We start from the raw sequence: 16,975 nt of genomic DNA, 5'->3' as shown, positions 1-16,975 counted from the left end.
TGAGTCCAACAACTAAATGAGGGTCATTTATTGACCTCTACCTTCCTTTTAGGTCTTCAGAATTTTTTTTAAACCAGGAGTATGATTTTTTTTAATGTATTTTTAATTGAAGGATAACTGCTTTACAAGTTGTGTTGGTTTCTGCCATACAACAACGTGAATCGGCTCCAAGTATATGTATATTCCCTCCCTTTTGAGCCTTCGTCCATCCCCCACCCACCCCACCCTTCTAGGTAGAGTCTAATTAAAGTAAACAGATGAGCAGGAGAAGAGGAAAATATAACATATAATTTGCCTGATACACATTATAAACATACTTTAAAACAATAAACAGTGGTGGTTTAGTCCCTATGTTGTGTCTGGCCCTTGCGACCCCATGGAGTGTAGCCCAGGGACTGTCCATGGGATTCTCCAGGCAAGAGTACTGGAGTGGGTTGCCATTTCCTTCTCCAGGGGATCTTTCTGACCCAGGGATCGAACCCAGGTCTCCTGCACTGCAGGCAGATTGTTTACTAACTGAGCTACTAATATTTAAAATAATGCTTCTATTTTTGGCTATTTAAACCTATGCCTAAATACTGTTTTAGGTTCAGAAATTCAAGGAAACCAACACTTAAAACAGGTGATCAATACTCAGAAGGCTTCAGAATTAGAAAAGTATCTCTGAGGATAGATTATGAATTACTAAATATTACCCACAATAACTTTTGGAAAATAATGCAAAATATACCTTCAACTGACAATAATATCTTGTTTCCATATTTTAATTAATACTGAAAAAAAGGGTTCATGTCCTCCATTAACCTAAGTGACTGCAGAACATTTAGCATCAGACTTGAATCTTGAAATGCTAGCAAATTAGGAATGTTCCTTTGGTTGTTCAATCATTTATTCATTTAACTCACAAAACAGGAAATGAACACTGTACTAGGTTCTGGGTAAAAATCAGAGGTTAAGCCCAAATATAAGACACTTGTCTTCATGGAGCTTAAGTTTTACTGAATGATAAAGCCAGATTCTAGTCTTGGGGAAAGGGCTTGATGGGAAAGGTGGTCCAAAAAAAACCTTCCAATCCTGGCTGCACTTCAGAATCAACTAGGAAGCTTTTAAAAAGAGCATGATCCTGAACTCTACCCATGATGACTCTGGTGCTGTAGATCCAGCCTGGGGTCTGGAAATCTATATATTTACAAATGTGCCCAAGCAATTTGGGGGAACCACAGCTACTTTCCAATGCTAAGATTTTATAATCCTAGGCTACTCTTTCACATGATTCTTAATTCACCGATTCAAGGAATGATGCTGTGAGAAATCTGGATGGTTTTTTGATGTTAGAGGTTTTAACTGAAGCATAAGGAACCAAGCAAACTGATAATATACAAAAATTATAAGGGCTGTGATGCAAATGCTTTGAGAGTAACAACTTGATCCTTTTAACAAATGCACATTAGTCATTATACTATATATGTGTATAATACATACTGGTGCATACACACATATTATATACACATATGTATACACACATGTCTTTACATCGGGTTACGATTTTATTTGGATCATTTTCCTATAATAATGATTACATTAAAAATTAACAGCAAAACCTTGATACATTTCTATAATGATTACATGATAAATATTTAAGAATATTTGCAATTGCTTTACGATGATTATTGTTTTCTTCAAACACAATACCTTAATGCATTATACAGCAGCCTAAGTATTTATATGGCTGCTATTGCTATCCATCTGTCTATACCCAAAAGCTGCTGATTTCTATACACAGAATGCAATGACATACATGAATGTGTGATTTTTTAAAAGTGGTAACAATGTTTAATTTGTTGGGAGGGGAGGGAATAGTCCACTAAATTCATAAAATAATGAATGTGGCAAAGTAAACATCAAATGCTTACACATAATTTTTGAACTTTTTTTTAACCATCCCCATTTTTTTCTAGTTAAAATATTTTTCAGCAATAATTTATATTTAACAGCAAAAAAGAGAAAGTTTTGCTTTATGTTAATAATTTGCAGATCCTTATGCAGGGTCTAGGGAGAAAATAATTGTAGCCTTTGGAGAGGAGCAGCACAGCCCATTCTAGCTGGAGGTGTTTCATGATAATTGACCACAAACAACACCTTCAAAGACAGGCATGGGGAGGTGGGGAGCCAGCCATCACCCTGAGTAAATCGAGTAATGGCCTGCGCTAGATTCTGGGGTAGAATGCAGGATGTGTAGGAAGTAAGGAAAAGGCTGCTCTTTTGTCCCGCGTGAGGCACAAATGACATTGGAAGACAAATTAGATGCCATCATGCTCAGACTGTAACACATAAGGGTTCTACTATTTATTCCATTTACATGTAAAGTATAAAGTAGTGATCTGGCCCACTGCTCTGCTTTCCTGCTTTCCACTATTCCTGCTAGATGATATATAATACGATCATCTAAAAGATCTCTAAAACCACCAAAGATGAGTTCACAGCTTCCTTTGCAACCCATTTCAACACTGCTTTGGAGCTTCGAAAATCTACTTTTTCTTCTGTGGTGGTGTTTTAGTCTCTAAGTCATGTCTGATTCTTACGACCCCACGGACTGTAGCCCACCAGGGTCCTCTGTCCGTGGGATTCTCTAGGCAAGATACTGGAGTGGGTTGCCATTTCCTTCTCCAGGGGATCTTCCCAACCCAGGAATCGAATCCAGGTCTCCTTCACTGCAGGCAGATGTTTTACTGACGGAGCTAGGACCCGTGGTATATTAATCAATACCAATCAATATCAAACGTCATTCTTAAATTAATGATTATGATTAACATGTATAATCTTCTTCATGCCTCACTACAACCACACCAGCAATGTGAGAGCGAAGACTGTGTCAGTCTACATTCCCGGTTCTTGGCACATTCTGGAAAAAAAAGTAGGTGTCTTAAGAATTTTTTTGCTGAATAGTTGTTGTCAATGAGATAGTGCGGGAAGCTGCTATTATTTCCACTGAATAAGTGAGAAAGATGTACTTGACAAAGGCTGGCTAGTATGAAGACTCTCAACCATGATCGACAGAACAGCAACAAGAACCCAGATCTGTTGACATTTTCTGCTGCAAAGGTCTAGCTTCACAACAAGGTATAGTGGTTACAACAGTGTAAAAGTTACCTGTTTAACTCCAATTGTGTGAGATCCAGAAAGGCTGAGCCCATAAAGTCATCCTGCAGTCCAAAGTCATAGTCAAACACCTACCGAGCCAAAGACAAAGACATTATTATGAACAATTCTAATATAAACCTTAAATGAAAACATCTTCATTATACAATAGTTTTTCTATGTCACCAGAGTCAATACAATTTCCTCAGATTTATTTTTAAAATTCTGTTTTTATGTTTTGAAATGCTAAGTTCTCACAAAACATTAAAAGGGAATTACATTTAATTTTGTAACTAAATTACTGATTTAAAATAGAATTTTACAGAAAATGAATAACAAAATCAAATAAAATATAGTAAATCATCAAAAATGTGGGAACCACAGGCTAAGAATATTTACCCCTCATTATAGAAGGTGTATTAGTATTACTGAAAGGTAAACTGAGTTGGTATGAAATTCAACAAATATGTCTTTCATAATGGGCTGTAGGTGATGAAGACAGGACTCCAATTTCTGTATGTTTTACAGGTCATTGAAGACATATTCTCTGACATTCTAGGAAAATGTTGTTTTAAACATATATAGTAAGTAAACACTAAGATATTATGCCTATAGCACTTTATGCTTTTATACTATGCTTAAATTAAGTTTTTATTGTCACAAGCAATTATTCAGGGATAATATTAATGTAACTAATAACAACAAATAGACAGAAAAAGAAAAGGTTGTATTTCTTCTGTCAAAATCATGTGTCTATTTTGTGCCTTTCATGGTTCACATTCATACTATGATGAACAAGATAGGCAATGTGCTGAACCTTCTGGATCCTACGTTTCACAGCTGAGAGAGCCAATAACAACCTGAATAGATATGTAGAGTTCTGTGAGGAGCGCCGTGGAGACAAAAGCGTAAGGGAGTGTGTTGGGAGCTGCTATTTTATACTGGAGTCCAGGAAGGCCTCTTGGAGGAAGTGTGTTTGTGTAGAGCCTGCAATGATGAGAAGGATTAAGCAACTAGAATGGGAAGAGCAGTTCAGGCGAAGGAAACAGCGAGTGATTAGCATGTTCAAGAATCAGCCAGTAGCCAGTGTGGCTGATGCAAATTGAGAAAGATGGAGACTGGAGGGAAGATGGGCAGAGAACGCAGAGCTAGATCAGACAGGGCCATTTTCAAAGAATTCTAAGTAAACAAGAGCTGGCTAATTTCCATCCATTTAAACATTTTCTTGGGCTTCCCTGGTAAAGCTCAGATGGTAAAGAATCTGCCTGCAGTGCAGGAGACCCAGGTTTGATCCCTGGAGAAGGAAAGGCAACCCACTCCAGTATCCTTGCCTGGAGAATCCCATGGACAGAGGAGCCTGGCAGGCTACAGTCCCTGGGATTGCAAAGAGTCAGGCATGACCGAGCAACTAACACACAGAAACATTTTCTTACTCATGAAATTCCTCAGCCAACATTGATTAAATACTTATTATGTGCCAGACAATGTGCTAGGCACTCAGTAAACTGTGGTGAATTGTCAGTGCTTATAGTTTAGTGAGAGAGACAGGTGATATTCAAGGAAGTGTCCAGGTGTTACAATCACAAATTTTAATAACTGTTGTAAAGACAAGAATAAGGTATGAAATAGAAAAAAAGTACATTGGAGATCAGGGAAAGCTTTGAAGACTGAAAAACTGCTGCTAGATGAAGTTTAGAGCGGTGTGCCTGACCTTTTCAAATGGAAATTCACTGTATTGCACACTGTAAATGAGCATGAACAGGTAAGTCTGATCTTAAAAGGATGAGCCAGACCGTTGCACTCTCCAGGCTATGAGAATCCACTGGTCAGCGCTGTTCTGCCCAATTCCTGACACACTAGCTAGAAAGCTCTAAGCAGAGGGAATAGTATATACAGAAATCCTGCATCAGTTACTTTTTCTTTCCCTCTAGTAATATATGTGTACCGCAATTCAAAAAAACCTTAATGTGTAGAAAATTGATATTTAAACAAAAAATACATATTTTGCATTACAAAGGGATTCTTAAATCAGAAGAGTCACAAGGGATTTATTTAAGTTATAAGCTCCTCTAATGCCTTTTAAATTATTCAATTTATAGTCATTTGATTTACATACAACCTTTCAGGAGTACATTTGTTGTAGAAAGCACAGCACTCCTGCAATAAATATTCTCCTTGATCAATTACACTTCTGAGCTTCAGTCATCCGCTCAGCGGCATATCTTATGCACCTGACACCTTGGTATTTGCAAACGGCTGCAGTAGTGTATTTTACAACATAAAATCTACACCAAAATTAGAGAAATCTCTCTTGTGAAATCTCTTCTAGTTGTATCAACCTAAGGATTAAAATCTTGGGGAGACTACAGCAACCTATAACCCACGAGAACACCTGGGGTACATCTACACATATAATGTGGAAAGCTGAGAATCCAGTGACTTGATCAGTATAGACAGCTCAGATGGGTGATTCAACATTCAAACTCTGTTTAGTCTCATGGGGAGAGTCTTTTCTACCATCCTAATGCTAGATGTTTACATTAGTTCTCAATTCCTATTAATCAGCAAAGGCATTAACATGGGGAAGAATGCAAACACCAGAATCCATCCGTTAATGAAACTGTTAGCAATGAAATTTGCAGCCAAGCTCTATAAAGTATTTGTCAATTTATATGTCAATTTATTGCTCTAGGTGAAATGTCAGAAAATACAGAGCATAGAAGAGAGAAATAAGAAAGTACTCCTACTGCAATAAGTACAGTTAATGATGATTAATGTTTATCCAACATTTACCATATATAAGGCACTGCCTTAAACACATCATATAGATTTTTCTTAATAAATTTCACTCTTTTACAACTCAGTGAAAAAAGCATTGCTTCCATTTGTCAGATAAGGAATCCAAAGCTTAAAATATTTATTTTACTTGCCCCCAAATGCCAGGACTAGGAAGAAGTCAGAGTCATCTCTTGTAATGGATTTCAGACACAGAACATCTTTAAATTGAACAAATATAATCTGGGCACCCACTCTGGGAAAGCACTGGGAATTCAAATGTGAACAATTTATAAGGGATCCTTACTTTCACAGACCCTCTGCTCCATGAGTTGGAAACATTAGGTAATATTAGGTAGAAGCTGATTGGGACTGAGTAACACCTCTCTTCATTCTCAAGCAAGTTTAGAACAAGAAATGCTTTATTCTGATCAATGAATTTATTTATCATCTTGATTCAATTGTTTTCTATGGAAACTGGATTAGGAAATGCATAAGTTAAAATGCTTTTGGGTACAAGTAACAGAAAACTCAACTCACACTGGCTTCAATAGAAATGGCAATTTATTAGCTTAAATGAATGAAATGTTCATAGGTAATTATGACTTCAGGGGAGTTTATATTTGGGGTAGTTCAAACGATTTATATATTCATTCATTCATTTACTTGGAAAACATTTGATGGGCACTTGCAATGTGCCAAATACTGCTTAAGGCACTAGAAATACAGCAGTGAACAAAATAAAGGGAGGGATCCTTAATATATGATGGGCTGCAGACAATAAAAAAACGTGTTAGGTGGTGGTGAGCGCCATGGAGAAAACGATTGGAGGGAACAGGACTGATGGGAACCGCTATTTTATGTAAAATGCTTAGGAAGACAGTGAGAGAGAGCGGCATGTGAGTGAAGTGAGAAGACATAATGGGAATAGGCAATGGAAAGGTGCTCAGCTCACACAGGTACCCAGGTACCTTGGCCCAGGATATAAGATGCTACCCATACAAGTATGTCTATGACGCATTGCACACCTAGGCAGTTTCAAAACAACCATTTCACTATAAAAGAGTAATTAAACTTCAAGTCATAAAACTGACATTATAAAATAAATAAAACAAAACCTAACTGCGCCCATTGCAACTAGTTATCTCTAATGGAAAACAGAAGCTATGTTGCTTGATTGCTGGGAGGACTTAAGCAAACCCTTCATCTCTGGGAGCCTCATTCACCTGTAAAATGGAGGTGAGAAGAGTTACTTACAGGGTTATTGAGAGGATTACATGAGACAATGCAGGTCTGGCAATTAGCACAGTGCTCTGTAAATGGTAGTTAGTATTATGATGAAGCTGTGACTGCAGATTCCATCTTTCTAAGACTCAATAACTTCACATGGTCTTTATCCATAAGTTGAAAACAAGTACAAAATTCTGAAAGAGATGGGCATACTAGAACACCTGACCTGCCTCTTGAGAAACCTGTATGCAGGTCAGGAAGCAACAGTTAGAACTGGACATGGAACAACACACTGGTTCCAAATAGGAAAAGGAGTATGTCAAGGCTGTATATTGTCCCCCGGCTTATTTAACTTATATGCAGAGTACATCATGAGAAACGCTGGGCTGGAGGAAGCACAAGCTGGAATCAAGATTGCTGGGAGAAATATTAATAACCTCAGATATGCAGATGGCACCATCCTGATGGCAGAAAGTGAAGAACAACTAAAGAGCCTCTTGATGAAGGTGAAAGAGGAGAGTGAAAAAGTTGGCTTAAAGCTCAACATTCAGAAAATTAAGATCATGGCATCTGGTCCCATCACTTCATGACAGATAGATGGGGAAACAGTGGAAACAGTGGCTGACTCTATTTTTCTGGGCTCCAAAATCACTGCAGATGGTGAGTGCAGCCATGAAATTAAAAGACACTTACTCCTTGGAAGGAAAGTTATGACCAACCTAGATAGCATATTCAAAAGCAGAGACATTACTTTGGTAACAAAGGTCTGTCTAGTCAAGGCTATGGTTTTTCCAGTGGTCATGTATGGATGTGAGAGTTGGGACTATAAAGAAAGCTGAACACTGAAGAATTGATGCTTTTGAACTGTGGTGTTGGAGAAGACTCTTGAGAGTCCCTTGGACTGCAAGGAGATCCAACTAGTCCATCCTAAGGGAGATCAGTCCTGGGTGTTCATTGGAAGGACTGATGTTGAAGCTGAAACTCCAATCCTTTGGCCACCTGACGTGAAGAGCTGACTCATTGGAAAAGACCCTGATGCTGGGAAAGATTGAGGGCAAGAGGAGAAGGGGACAACAGAGGATGAGATGGTTGGATGGCATCATCGACTCGATGGACATGGGTTTGGGTGGACTCCGGGAGTTGGTGATGGACAGGGAGGCCTGGCGTGCTGTGGTTCATGGGGTTGCAAAGAGTCAGACATGACTGAACTGAACTGAACTGAACAGCCATGTTTGCTTTACTATTTATTTTTTGTCTAAAACAATTGAGATTCTTTATTCATGCACTTAGAAATACTTTTGAACCATTCAAGACAGAGCATGTAAGATAATACAAACATCTAACTCTGAAATAATTTTGTTTGGGTGCTCTACTGTTTATGGTTGTGAAATATTTCCATTCCAACTATTCAGGTGTTTCCATTCAAATGTCTAGAAAAGTGTCTCTCTCCTCAAACAATACATCATAGAAACAGAATACATTCTGTTTCTATACAAAGAAATACATTTTTAGACCCTCTGCTCCATGAGTTGGAAACATTAGGTAATATTAGGTAGAAGCTGATTGGGACTAATACCCCTCTTCATTCTCAAGTGAGTTCAGAACAAGAAATGCCTTATTCTGATCGAGTTTATTTATCTATACATCTAAAATTTTAAGTTCTATCTATACAGTTTAAATTTATTTATCTATACATTTAAATATTCTATACAAAGCAATACATTTTCAGAAACAGAGGCCTGGACTCCAACTCGGAGGTCCTGAATCAGAACCTTTGGGAAAGAGACTTGGATCCCTAGATTCTTTAAAATTTTAGGGATAATTCTGATGTACAGTCAGGATTGAGGGTCACTGGTTTATGACACGACATTCTTTTAGGGCCCTTTAACCAACGTCCACTTGAGACCGTTTCTTGTGCAAATACAGGTTTATTTCGTATGTAAATATAGGTCTGTTCGCCCCAAAATGACTTCTAGAAACTTATTAACTCTATACTTGGAGATTCTCTTGTCATCAACTTTATACACTGTCCTGCTATAATGCTAATAACATCTTGATTCTTTTTCCCCATTTGTGGAAAGGGGAATGACTGGAATCAACACAAGCGAAGGTTTGAGGAGGAGAAGGAAGTGCAGGGACTGCTGAAGCAGGGCTCCTGTGAGATCTGGGGCGCGTGTGAGAAAAAGATGGGGCATGTGATGCGGTCAAAGTATAGAAAGGCTTAGTCACTGGATGGATAGTCAGAACATAGGAGCCGAAAAGAAAATAAGTATCCAGAGACATGAATAAAGGGAAGTCAGTTATTTTTTTCCTTATTTGAAAGTAAAATGAGGAAATATGGTTAACTCTTTCCATAAATTCTTCTTTCTCTTTTTCCAAAACTACATCAAAGGAGTGGAAATACTCTTTTTTTCATCTTTGATAATGCAATAGAGACAGGCGTTTTTCTCCCTCTATTATCTTTAACCTCCTCACCTTCCAAGTAAAGCATTTTGTTTGCAGCCAGGAATGGTAAACCCCTGATGTTAAAATAATTCTTAAACACAAAGATTGTGTTCTGTGCAAGATCTTATTCTTGCTCTATTACATGGAGACTTGTTTTTATATGTTCCCAAAGTGTGTTAAATTCATTAACTGCAGCAAGCAGCAGGAGATGAACTTCATAGTCCTCCTAAAAATGCCTGGAAATAGAACTGTCTGGAAGAAAAATGCTCCTATGAGCTCCCCCTGGTGAATATAGCTCATTCTATCCTATCACCAACAGATTAGAATTCAGTATAGCAGAATATATCTCTGGTGGAAAAACTTATCAGACAGAGAGACATGATTAAAAAACCATTAAATGAGAGTTTCTACATCAGATTACATTAGTGAAAAACAAATAAATGGCTCACCTTTATATATAATGGCTCCCTAAGATGATCAACAAGAAGACAAGCTTTCTCCTCCCACACAGGATTGAGGTTCTTGTGTATTATTTTACTTCTAAAAACTTCTTTTCTTCCAATTTTAAACTTCACGTATGGATCACTTGTCCCTGTTAAAGAGACACAGATCAATCCATGTTAATTGTGCTTTTCTGTAGTAGTAAGGCAATAGATCATCTAAATACCACAAAGTAGTTAAAGGAATAAAATTTAAATAAAGCTTATCAAATGGGAAATAAAGATTAAGTGTCTTTTCCTAATATTTCCTTAAATATTGAAGTGACAGTAAAGATTAATAAATACTATTATTATTATCATATTTTCTGATCTTAATACTGTAAACCTGTCCTGGTATGTAAAAACTCCATTGCATGCTTCTTACGTAAATTTAATTTAAATCACAGAGATTAATCTGACGTTTCATCTGGTCAGCTATAAAAAAGATGGTCTGTGATTTTAGCTGACTTAACTAGTTTTAGACTTATAAATGCTGCTAAAAATTTACACTAGACTAATGGGTTTCCCTGGTAGCTCAGATGGTAAAACGTCTGCATACAATGTGGGAGACCCGGGTTCAATCCCTGGGTCAGGAAGATCTCCTGGAGAAGGAAATGGCAACCCACTCCAGTACTCTTGCCTGGAAAATTGCATGGACTAAGGAGCCTGGTAGGCTACAGTCCAAGGGGTCACAAAGAGTCGAACATGACTGAGCGACTTCACTTCATTTCACTTCAATGGGTTTAGGAAAAGGTGAGTCTTATATTGGGCTTCAATTTATCCTTGGTCCCATATTCTCTCTTGTTCATAAGTTTCAATTTTAGAATATTAGGGAAGGATGGAAGTCTCAGAGGAAGCATCAGGATGTAGGAGACAAATGATTATTAAATCATCTTGAAACTTCATATTATCCCTTAACACTTCCCAAGCTCCCTCTAAAGATAAAGGAAGAGGCGTCACATAAGCTGCCCATGGGTACCCAACAAGCAAGAGATGGAGTCAGGATTACAAGCAAGGCTGTCTGATTCTAATATCTGTGCTTTTTTTTTGCTTCATCTGTAAGAGGGAAGGGCCTATATATACTTTCATGTGTATTTATACCATTTCTTATTTTGACTGATGAATGAGACCGAGCTCATCTAATGAGTCTATGCTGTTATTAAGGATTCCTCAAAGATAGAATAAATAGGAATATTTTCACAACATTTTACCCTATTTTTATAATTATTATTTCTTAATGTAATTAAATGAGAACTTGGATGAATGGATTTATCATTATGACTAGATTTACTAAATTCATCTGATACAACTGCTGAATTTTGTAGTTCTGAAAGTACGCCATTTTAATTTTGATTAAATTATAAAAACAAATATTAGAAAGTAGTTAGTATGAAAAACCTTATATATTTTACCTGTGATTGATCAGCAACATAAATCTTACGCCTACCTACCTATAAGTAAGTAGGTTAAAAAAGGGTGTCATTATGTCTCTTGGATGTGGGTGGAGGCAGAGATGTAAGGTGGCTTGTGTAGGGTCATACTGCTAATTAGAAGGTCAGTACTAGAACTGTACATGTTTAGATCGAAACTGGGGAAATTAGGGATCTCATTTAAAATCTGAGCACAGATAATAAAGCACTGTCAAAGATGTTTGGTCTCAATTCTGACTGAGGTGGAGGAGTAAACTAAAAATTAAATGTGTTTTTTTTTTTTTTTAATCTTGATCAGAATGGTCTGTCTTTGTAATCTTTAAAAAGTAATGCTTATTTATAAATTTCTCCCTGTGACAGAATGGATATCTTATGGATTAGGTTTTCTCTGTCCTAAGAAGGGAACGAGGGGGCTACCATCCCCTCAGCCAGGACAGCCACGTGGTGTGCAGTGAGCATGCAGGCAGGGTCCTGGAGGACGGGGGGCTTGAGCCCTTCAGATCACCATCCATGCATGGCAGACTTTTGTATTTTATCTTTATTGTGAATAAACTGATAAATGACAAAAAAAAAAAGAAAAAGAAAAGGTAAATCAGGAACATCACCAAGGAAACCATTATAGTGACAGCCTTCATCCTCAGGAAATAATTCTTTGTACAAGATCTGTCTCCCTTAGAATAAAATCTTGTTTCATTCTTTCTGTTTTGTCCAACCTGAAACTACAGTTGATAACTATGGTCTACATGATTTAAAGAAAAATATATAAATTATAAACTACTATGCAAGTGTTAGGTATGACAGTTATGATGTTGATATACTTAAATCACCTTGGATAAGGAAATGGCAACCCACTCCAGTATTCTTGCCTGAAAATCCCACAGAGGAGCCTGGTGGGTTAGTCCATGGGGTCACAAAGAGTCAGACATGACTTAAGCAACTAAATAACAACATACTTAAAACTGCCAGCCTATATTCCTCCTCAACACTTCACTCACCTCCATGACACATAAATATCCATGCTAAATATAAAGATTGCCTTATGGAATCTGGTTTTGCTTACATAATCATTTGGGGGCTCCCTCAAAACTCTCCACATCCCCCATACAAATATAAGGCCTTGTTTTTGTGTGCCTAGACCTGGGTTTAATAGACCAATGATTCCAATTTCCCATTGTGAAACTCCCATTTTGACCGCAAGACAGATTAAAAAAAAAGTTTTTAATGTAAATACAGGCCTAATAGTAACATGTCACAATGCATCCTTTAAGGGAGTCAGTGTGATCCAATGTTTAATATGGCTGACCCATGTTGATGTATGGCACAAATCCAACCCAATATTGCAATTATCCTTCAATTAAAAATAAGGGGAAAAATGGTTATGTTTTAACACAGTGATTCCCAGCCTAGAAAAGGTAAATCAGGAACATCACCAAGGAAACCATTACAGTGACAATCTTCATCTTCAGGAAATAAATCTTTATACAAGATCTGTCTCCCTTAGAATAAAATCTTGTTTCATTCTTTCTGTTTTGTCCAACCTGAAACTATAGTTGATAACTATGGTCTACATGATTTAAAGAAAAATATGAGTGGGGCTCCAGGCTGAGCACCCTGGGGACTGGAAGAGTTATAGCATATAATTTGAGGGATATTAACACACCTGCTTCCATCTGAATTTTCTCAGTCATGCTCTAGATCAACTTACTGTGTTTGACTTGGACAATCACCTATGCAACTACTACCAATTACTAGAATATAATAAACTCTGTAAGATCACAGCCATTTGTACCACTGTTTTTTAAACCTCCAGCACTTAAGTACAAACTCAGACATATTCTTGGTCCTCATCAATATGTGGTGAGCAGCTGGATGACTTGGTGTGGGTGGCAGACGCCTCCCCCTGCTGACTTTGCTCACCTCCACTTGGACACCTCACAGACACGCCGTGTTAGCACTTTAATGGGCCTTGACCCTCTCCTGCTCAGGGTGCCCCTCCCTTAGGCTTCATCATGGGGGTTAAGGGCTCTACTATTTGACGTTTCCTCCAGCAAGACACTGAAAAATCATTCTCCATACCTCGTTCTCCATCCAGGATCACCACCAAGTCCAATTAATTCTCCTCCAAAATATACCACGAATCTGTCTTCTGTGTCTCCATCCTCGATAAGCTTCCACAATTTCTTTGCTATGCAGCTGTCATAACTTCCCAACAGGACTCTCCATGCTTCTGGGTCCTCCATTAATTCTCTGTACTTTGGCCAGACTGACCTTTTAAAAATGCAGATTTAATCTCCTCCCTTCTTTGCTTAACACATCTCAGCACCTTTCAACCAAATCTCTAACCTGGCAGACAGAACTTACCATCCTTCCAACTTCATTTTTGGCCTCCACTCTGTTCCAGCTGTCCTGTTACTAGAAGTTCTTTTCCGCTTCCAGTCTTAGCATCTTCCAACCAGCTTCTCTTCTTAAAAAGCCCCTCCTTCCTTTTTCTTCCCCTACCTTTTTTTGCCTGACAGATACTATCTTTCAGGTCTTAGATTAAAAATATAATTTGCTAAAGGATGTTTTGCTCAACATCCCAATCAAAAATAGGTTTCTTTGTTATTTTCTCCTGGCATTTGTTCTCTTGTGTAGTAGTACTAATCATTATGCTACTTACAGGTTAATAAATCTGTATGCAGGTCAGGAAGCAACAGTTAGAACTGGACATGGAACAACACACTGGTTCCAAATAGGAAAAGGAGTACGTCAAGGCTGTATATTGTCCCCCGGCTTATTTAACTTATATACAAAGTACATCATGAGAAACGCTGGGCTGGAGGAAGCACAAGCTGGAATCAAGATTGCTGGGAGTAATATTAATAACCTCAGATATGCAGATGAAACCACCCTGATGGCAGAAAGTGAAGAAAAACAAAAGAGCCTCTTGATGAAGGTGAAAGAGGAGAGTGAAAAAGTTGGCTTAAAGTTCAACATTTGGAAAACTAAGATCATGGCATCTGGTCCCATCACTTTATGGCAAATAGATGGGGAAACAGTGGCTGACTCTATTTTTCTGGGCTCCAAAATCACTGCAGATGGTGATTGCAGCCATTAAATTAAAAAACGCTTACTCCTTGGAAGGAAAGTTATGACCAACCTAGACAGCATATTCAAAAGCAGAGACATTACTTTGCCAACAAAGGTCTGTCTAATCAAGGCTATGGTTTTTCCAGTGGTCATGTATGGATGTGAGAGTTGGACTATAAAGAAAGCTGAGCGCCGAAGAATTGATGCTTTTGAACTGTAGTGTTGGAGAAGACTCTTGAGAGTCCCTTGGACTGCAAGGAGATCCAACCAGTCCATCCTAAAGGAGATCAGTCCTGGCTGTTCATTGGAAGGACTGATGTTGAAGCTGAAACTCCAATCCTTTGGCCACCTGATGTGAAGAGCTGATTCATTGGAAAAGACCCTGATGCTGGGAAAAATTGAGGGCAGGAGGAGAAGGGGACGACAGAGGATGAGATGGTTGGATGGCATCACTGACTCAATGGACATGGGTTTGGGTGGACTTTGGGAGTCGGTGATGGACAGGGAGGCCTGGCATGCTGTGGTTCATGGGGTCACAAAGAGTCGGACATGACTGAGCCACTGAACTGAACTGATTGGATTATTATAGGAATTTTTCCATTGGCTATAACCCCCATGAGGGGAGGACTCTGTCCCAGCACAGGACACAGTGTCCAGGACGGAGCAGGCACTCAGGAAGGATTTGTTCAATAATGAGTAAATGAATAACTATAGAGTTTCCAGTGTACAGAGTACTGTTCAATACTTCCTCATGATGACCCTGTGAAGTTGGTAAAAGCATGTTATCCACGAGATTGCAGGTGAGAAACAATTTGGGATTCAGTGTGACTTGCACCAAATCACATAAGAAGCTAGCAAGTAACAGGACGAAAGGCAAATTTAGATTTTAGATACTAAGTCCAGTGTTCTTCCTACTCAACTTTTTAGGAAACCTGAACATCCATATTTCCCTTTTTTAAAACACCATCATAGAATTAATATGTAACAGTGTTGAATAATCATTTAGAGTCTATGAATAATACTAACATTGACAAGTAACTTATTGATCTATAAAACTGGCATCTAAAACTCTCATACTTATTTGTTTTAATCCCTCTAAGGTCTCTGGAAGGACTTCCCTGGTGGCTCAGATGGTAAAGCATCTGCCTATAGTGTGGGAGACCCGGGTTCAATCCCTGGGTTGTGAAGATCTCCTGGAGAAGGAAATGGCACCCCACTCCAGTACTCTTGCCTGGAAAATCCCATGGACGAGGGGCCTGGTAGGCTACAGTCCATGGGGTCGCAAAGAGTCAGACATGACTGAGCGACTTCACTTTCACTTTTCACTTTAAGGTCTCTGGGAGTCTGCTGTCCCCATCCTAGACATAAGAAAACTAGGAAAGGTTGTACCAGGTCAGATTTGAAATTGGGAGCCTAGTTCAGTCAAAGCTTTTCCTGTAACTTGATCACAAACCATCCACTACCTTCAAGGCACAATAATCTTGTATTTCTTTGGTCCAAAAAAGTACGAATAAGCCTTTTACAAGAAAATTCATTTCAAGGAAGTTGGCCTTGTGGTTCTTAACAGTTAATGATATTAGTATCTCACACTATTTAGTTTAGCTATTATGTAAACAACTGACATAGCTGATGATTCTGCACAGAAGCCTATATACTCACAACTGCATCTTTTTCAGAAGTCATCTGTTTCTTACTGCTTGCCGGAAACATTTCCCTCAACCACTGTTTATGCTGTCAGAATCCCCTTAGAGTTAGGGACAACCAGTTTCTAGAATCCTGCAGGTCTTGATGGCAGAACTTAAATTACCAAAGAGAATCTAGACGACTCCAGTTAACATTTATTGAACACTTACTATGTCAAAGATTACATACTACCTAACAAGTTTAAGGTGAGGCCTAGTGTTATCTGGTTGATAGTTGTAGGAACCAGAGCGTGGGACAAGTAGATTCCCCAAAAGTCACACAGCTAGGATGCTGGGGCTTGAACTTCATTGCTACATTAGGCCACTTCCTAACATTTTCATGCTTGGTATAATATCTGTGATGCCACTTGGGGCAGTAAATATCCAATGGCCTGAAGAAATAACAATTTAGATAGCAAGAGTCCGTCTAAGGGTGAAGGTTTAGGGACAGATTTTTGAGTCTGTGATAGGCACAAAGATCTCAGGGATTGACACAAGACAGACAGAAAGGCTGTTTTAAGGGACTCTGAAAAGATATTATGATGGTGAAATATTTCATAAATGTGTGGCTTTGGCCACAGGGTAACTTGGATATTAAAAAGCAGAGACATTACTTTGCCAACAAAGGTCCATCTAGTCAAGGCTATGGTTTTCTCAGTGGTCATGTATGGTTGTGAGAGCTGGACTATGAAGAAAGCTGAGCACCGAAGAATTGATGCTTTTGAAG

General features: G+C 38.5%; 1 protein-coding gene across 10 annotated transcripts in view; it reads right to left on the bottom strand.

The window, feature by feature from the left end:
- The window catches only part of MCTP1 (multiple C2 and transmembrane domain containing 1), a 564,668-nt gene that overhangs the window by 250,939 nt on the left and 296,754 nt on the right, over positions 1 to 16,975 (bottom strand). For all 10 annotated transcript variants that reach the window (XM_027545593.1, XM_027545588.1, XM_027545590.1 and 7 more), the window contains exons 3-4: positions 10,038 to 10,180; positions 3,151 to 3,230 (exon numbers count right to left, since the gene is read on the bottom strand). In XM_027545593.1, the coding sequence (XP_027401394.1) occupies positions 3,151 to 3,230; positions 10,038 to 10,180 (223 nt within the window). The remainder of the gene's footprint in view (positions 1 to 3,150; positions 3,231 to 10,037; positions 10,181 to 16,975) is intronic.

Source organism: Bos indicus x Bos taurus, chromosome 7 (assembly GCF_003369695.1).
Source record: "Bos indicus x Bos taurus breed Angus x Brahman F1 hybrid chromosome 7, Bos_hybrid_MaternalHap_v2.0, whole genome shotgun sequence".
Classification (NCBI taxonomy): domain Eukaryota; kingdom Metazoa; phylum Chordata; class Mammalia; order Artiodactyla; family Bovidae; genus Bos; species Bos indicus x Bos taurus.
This window is presented reverse-complemented; position numbering and strand designations above follow the sequence as displayed.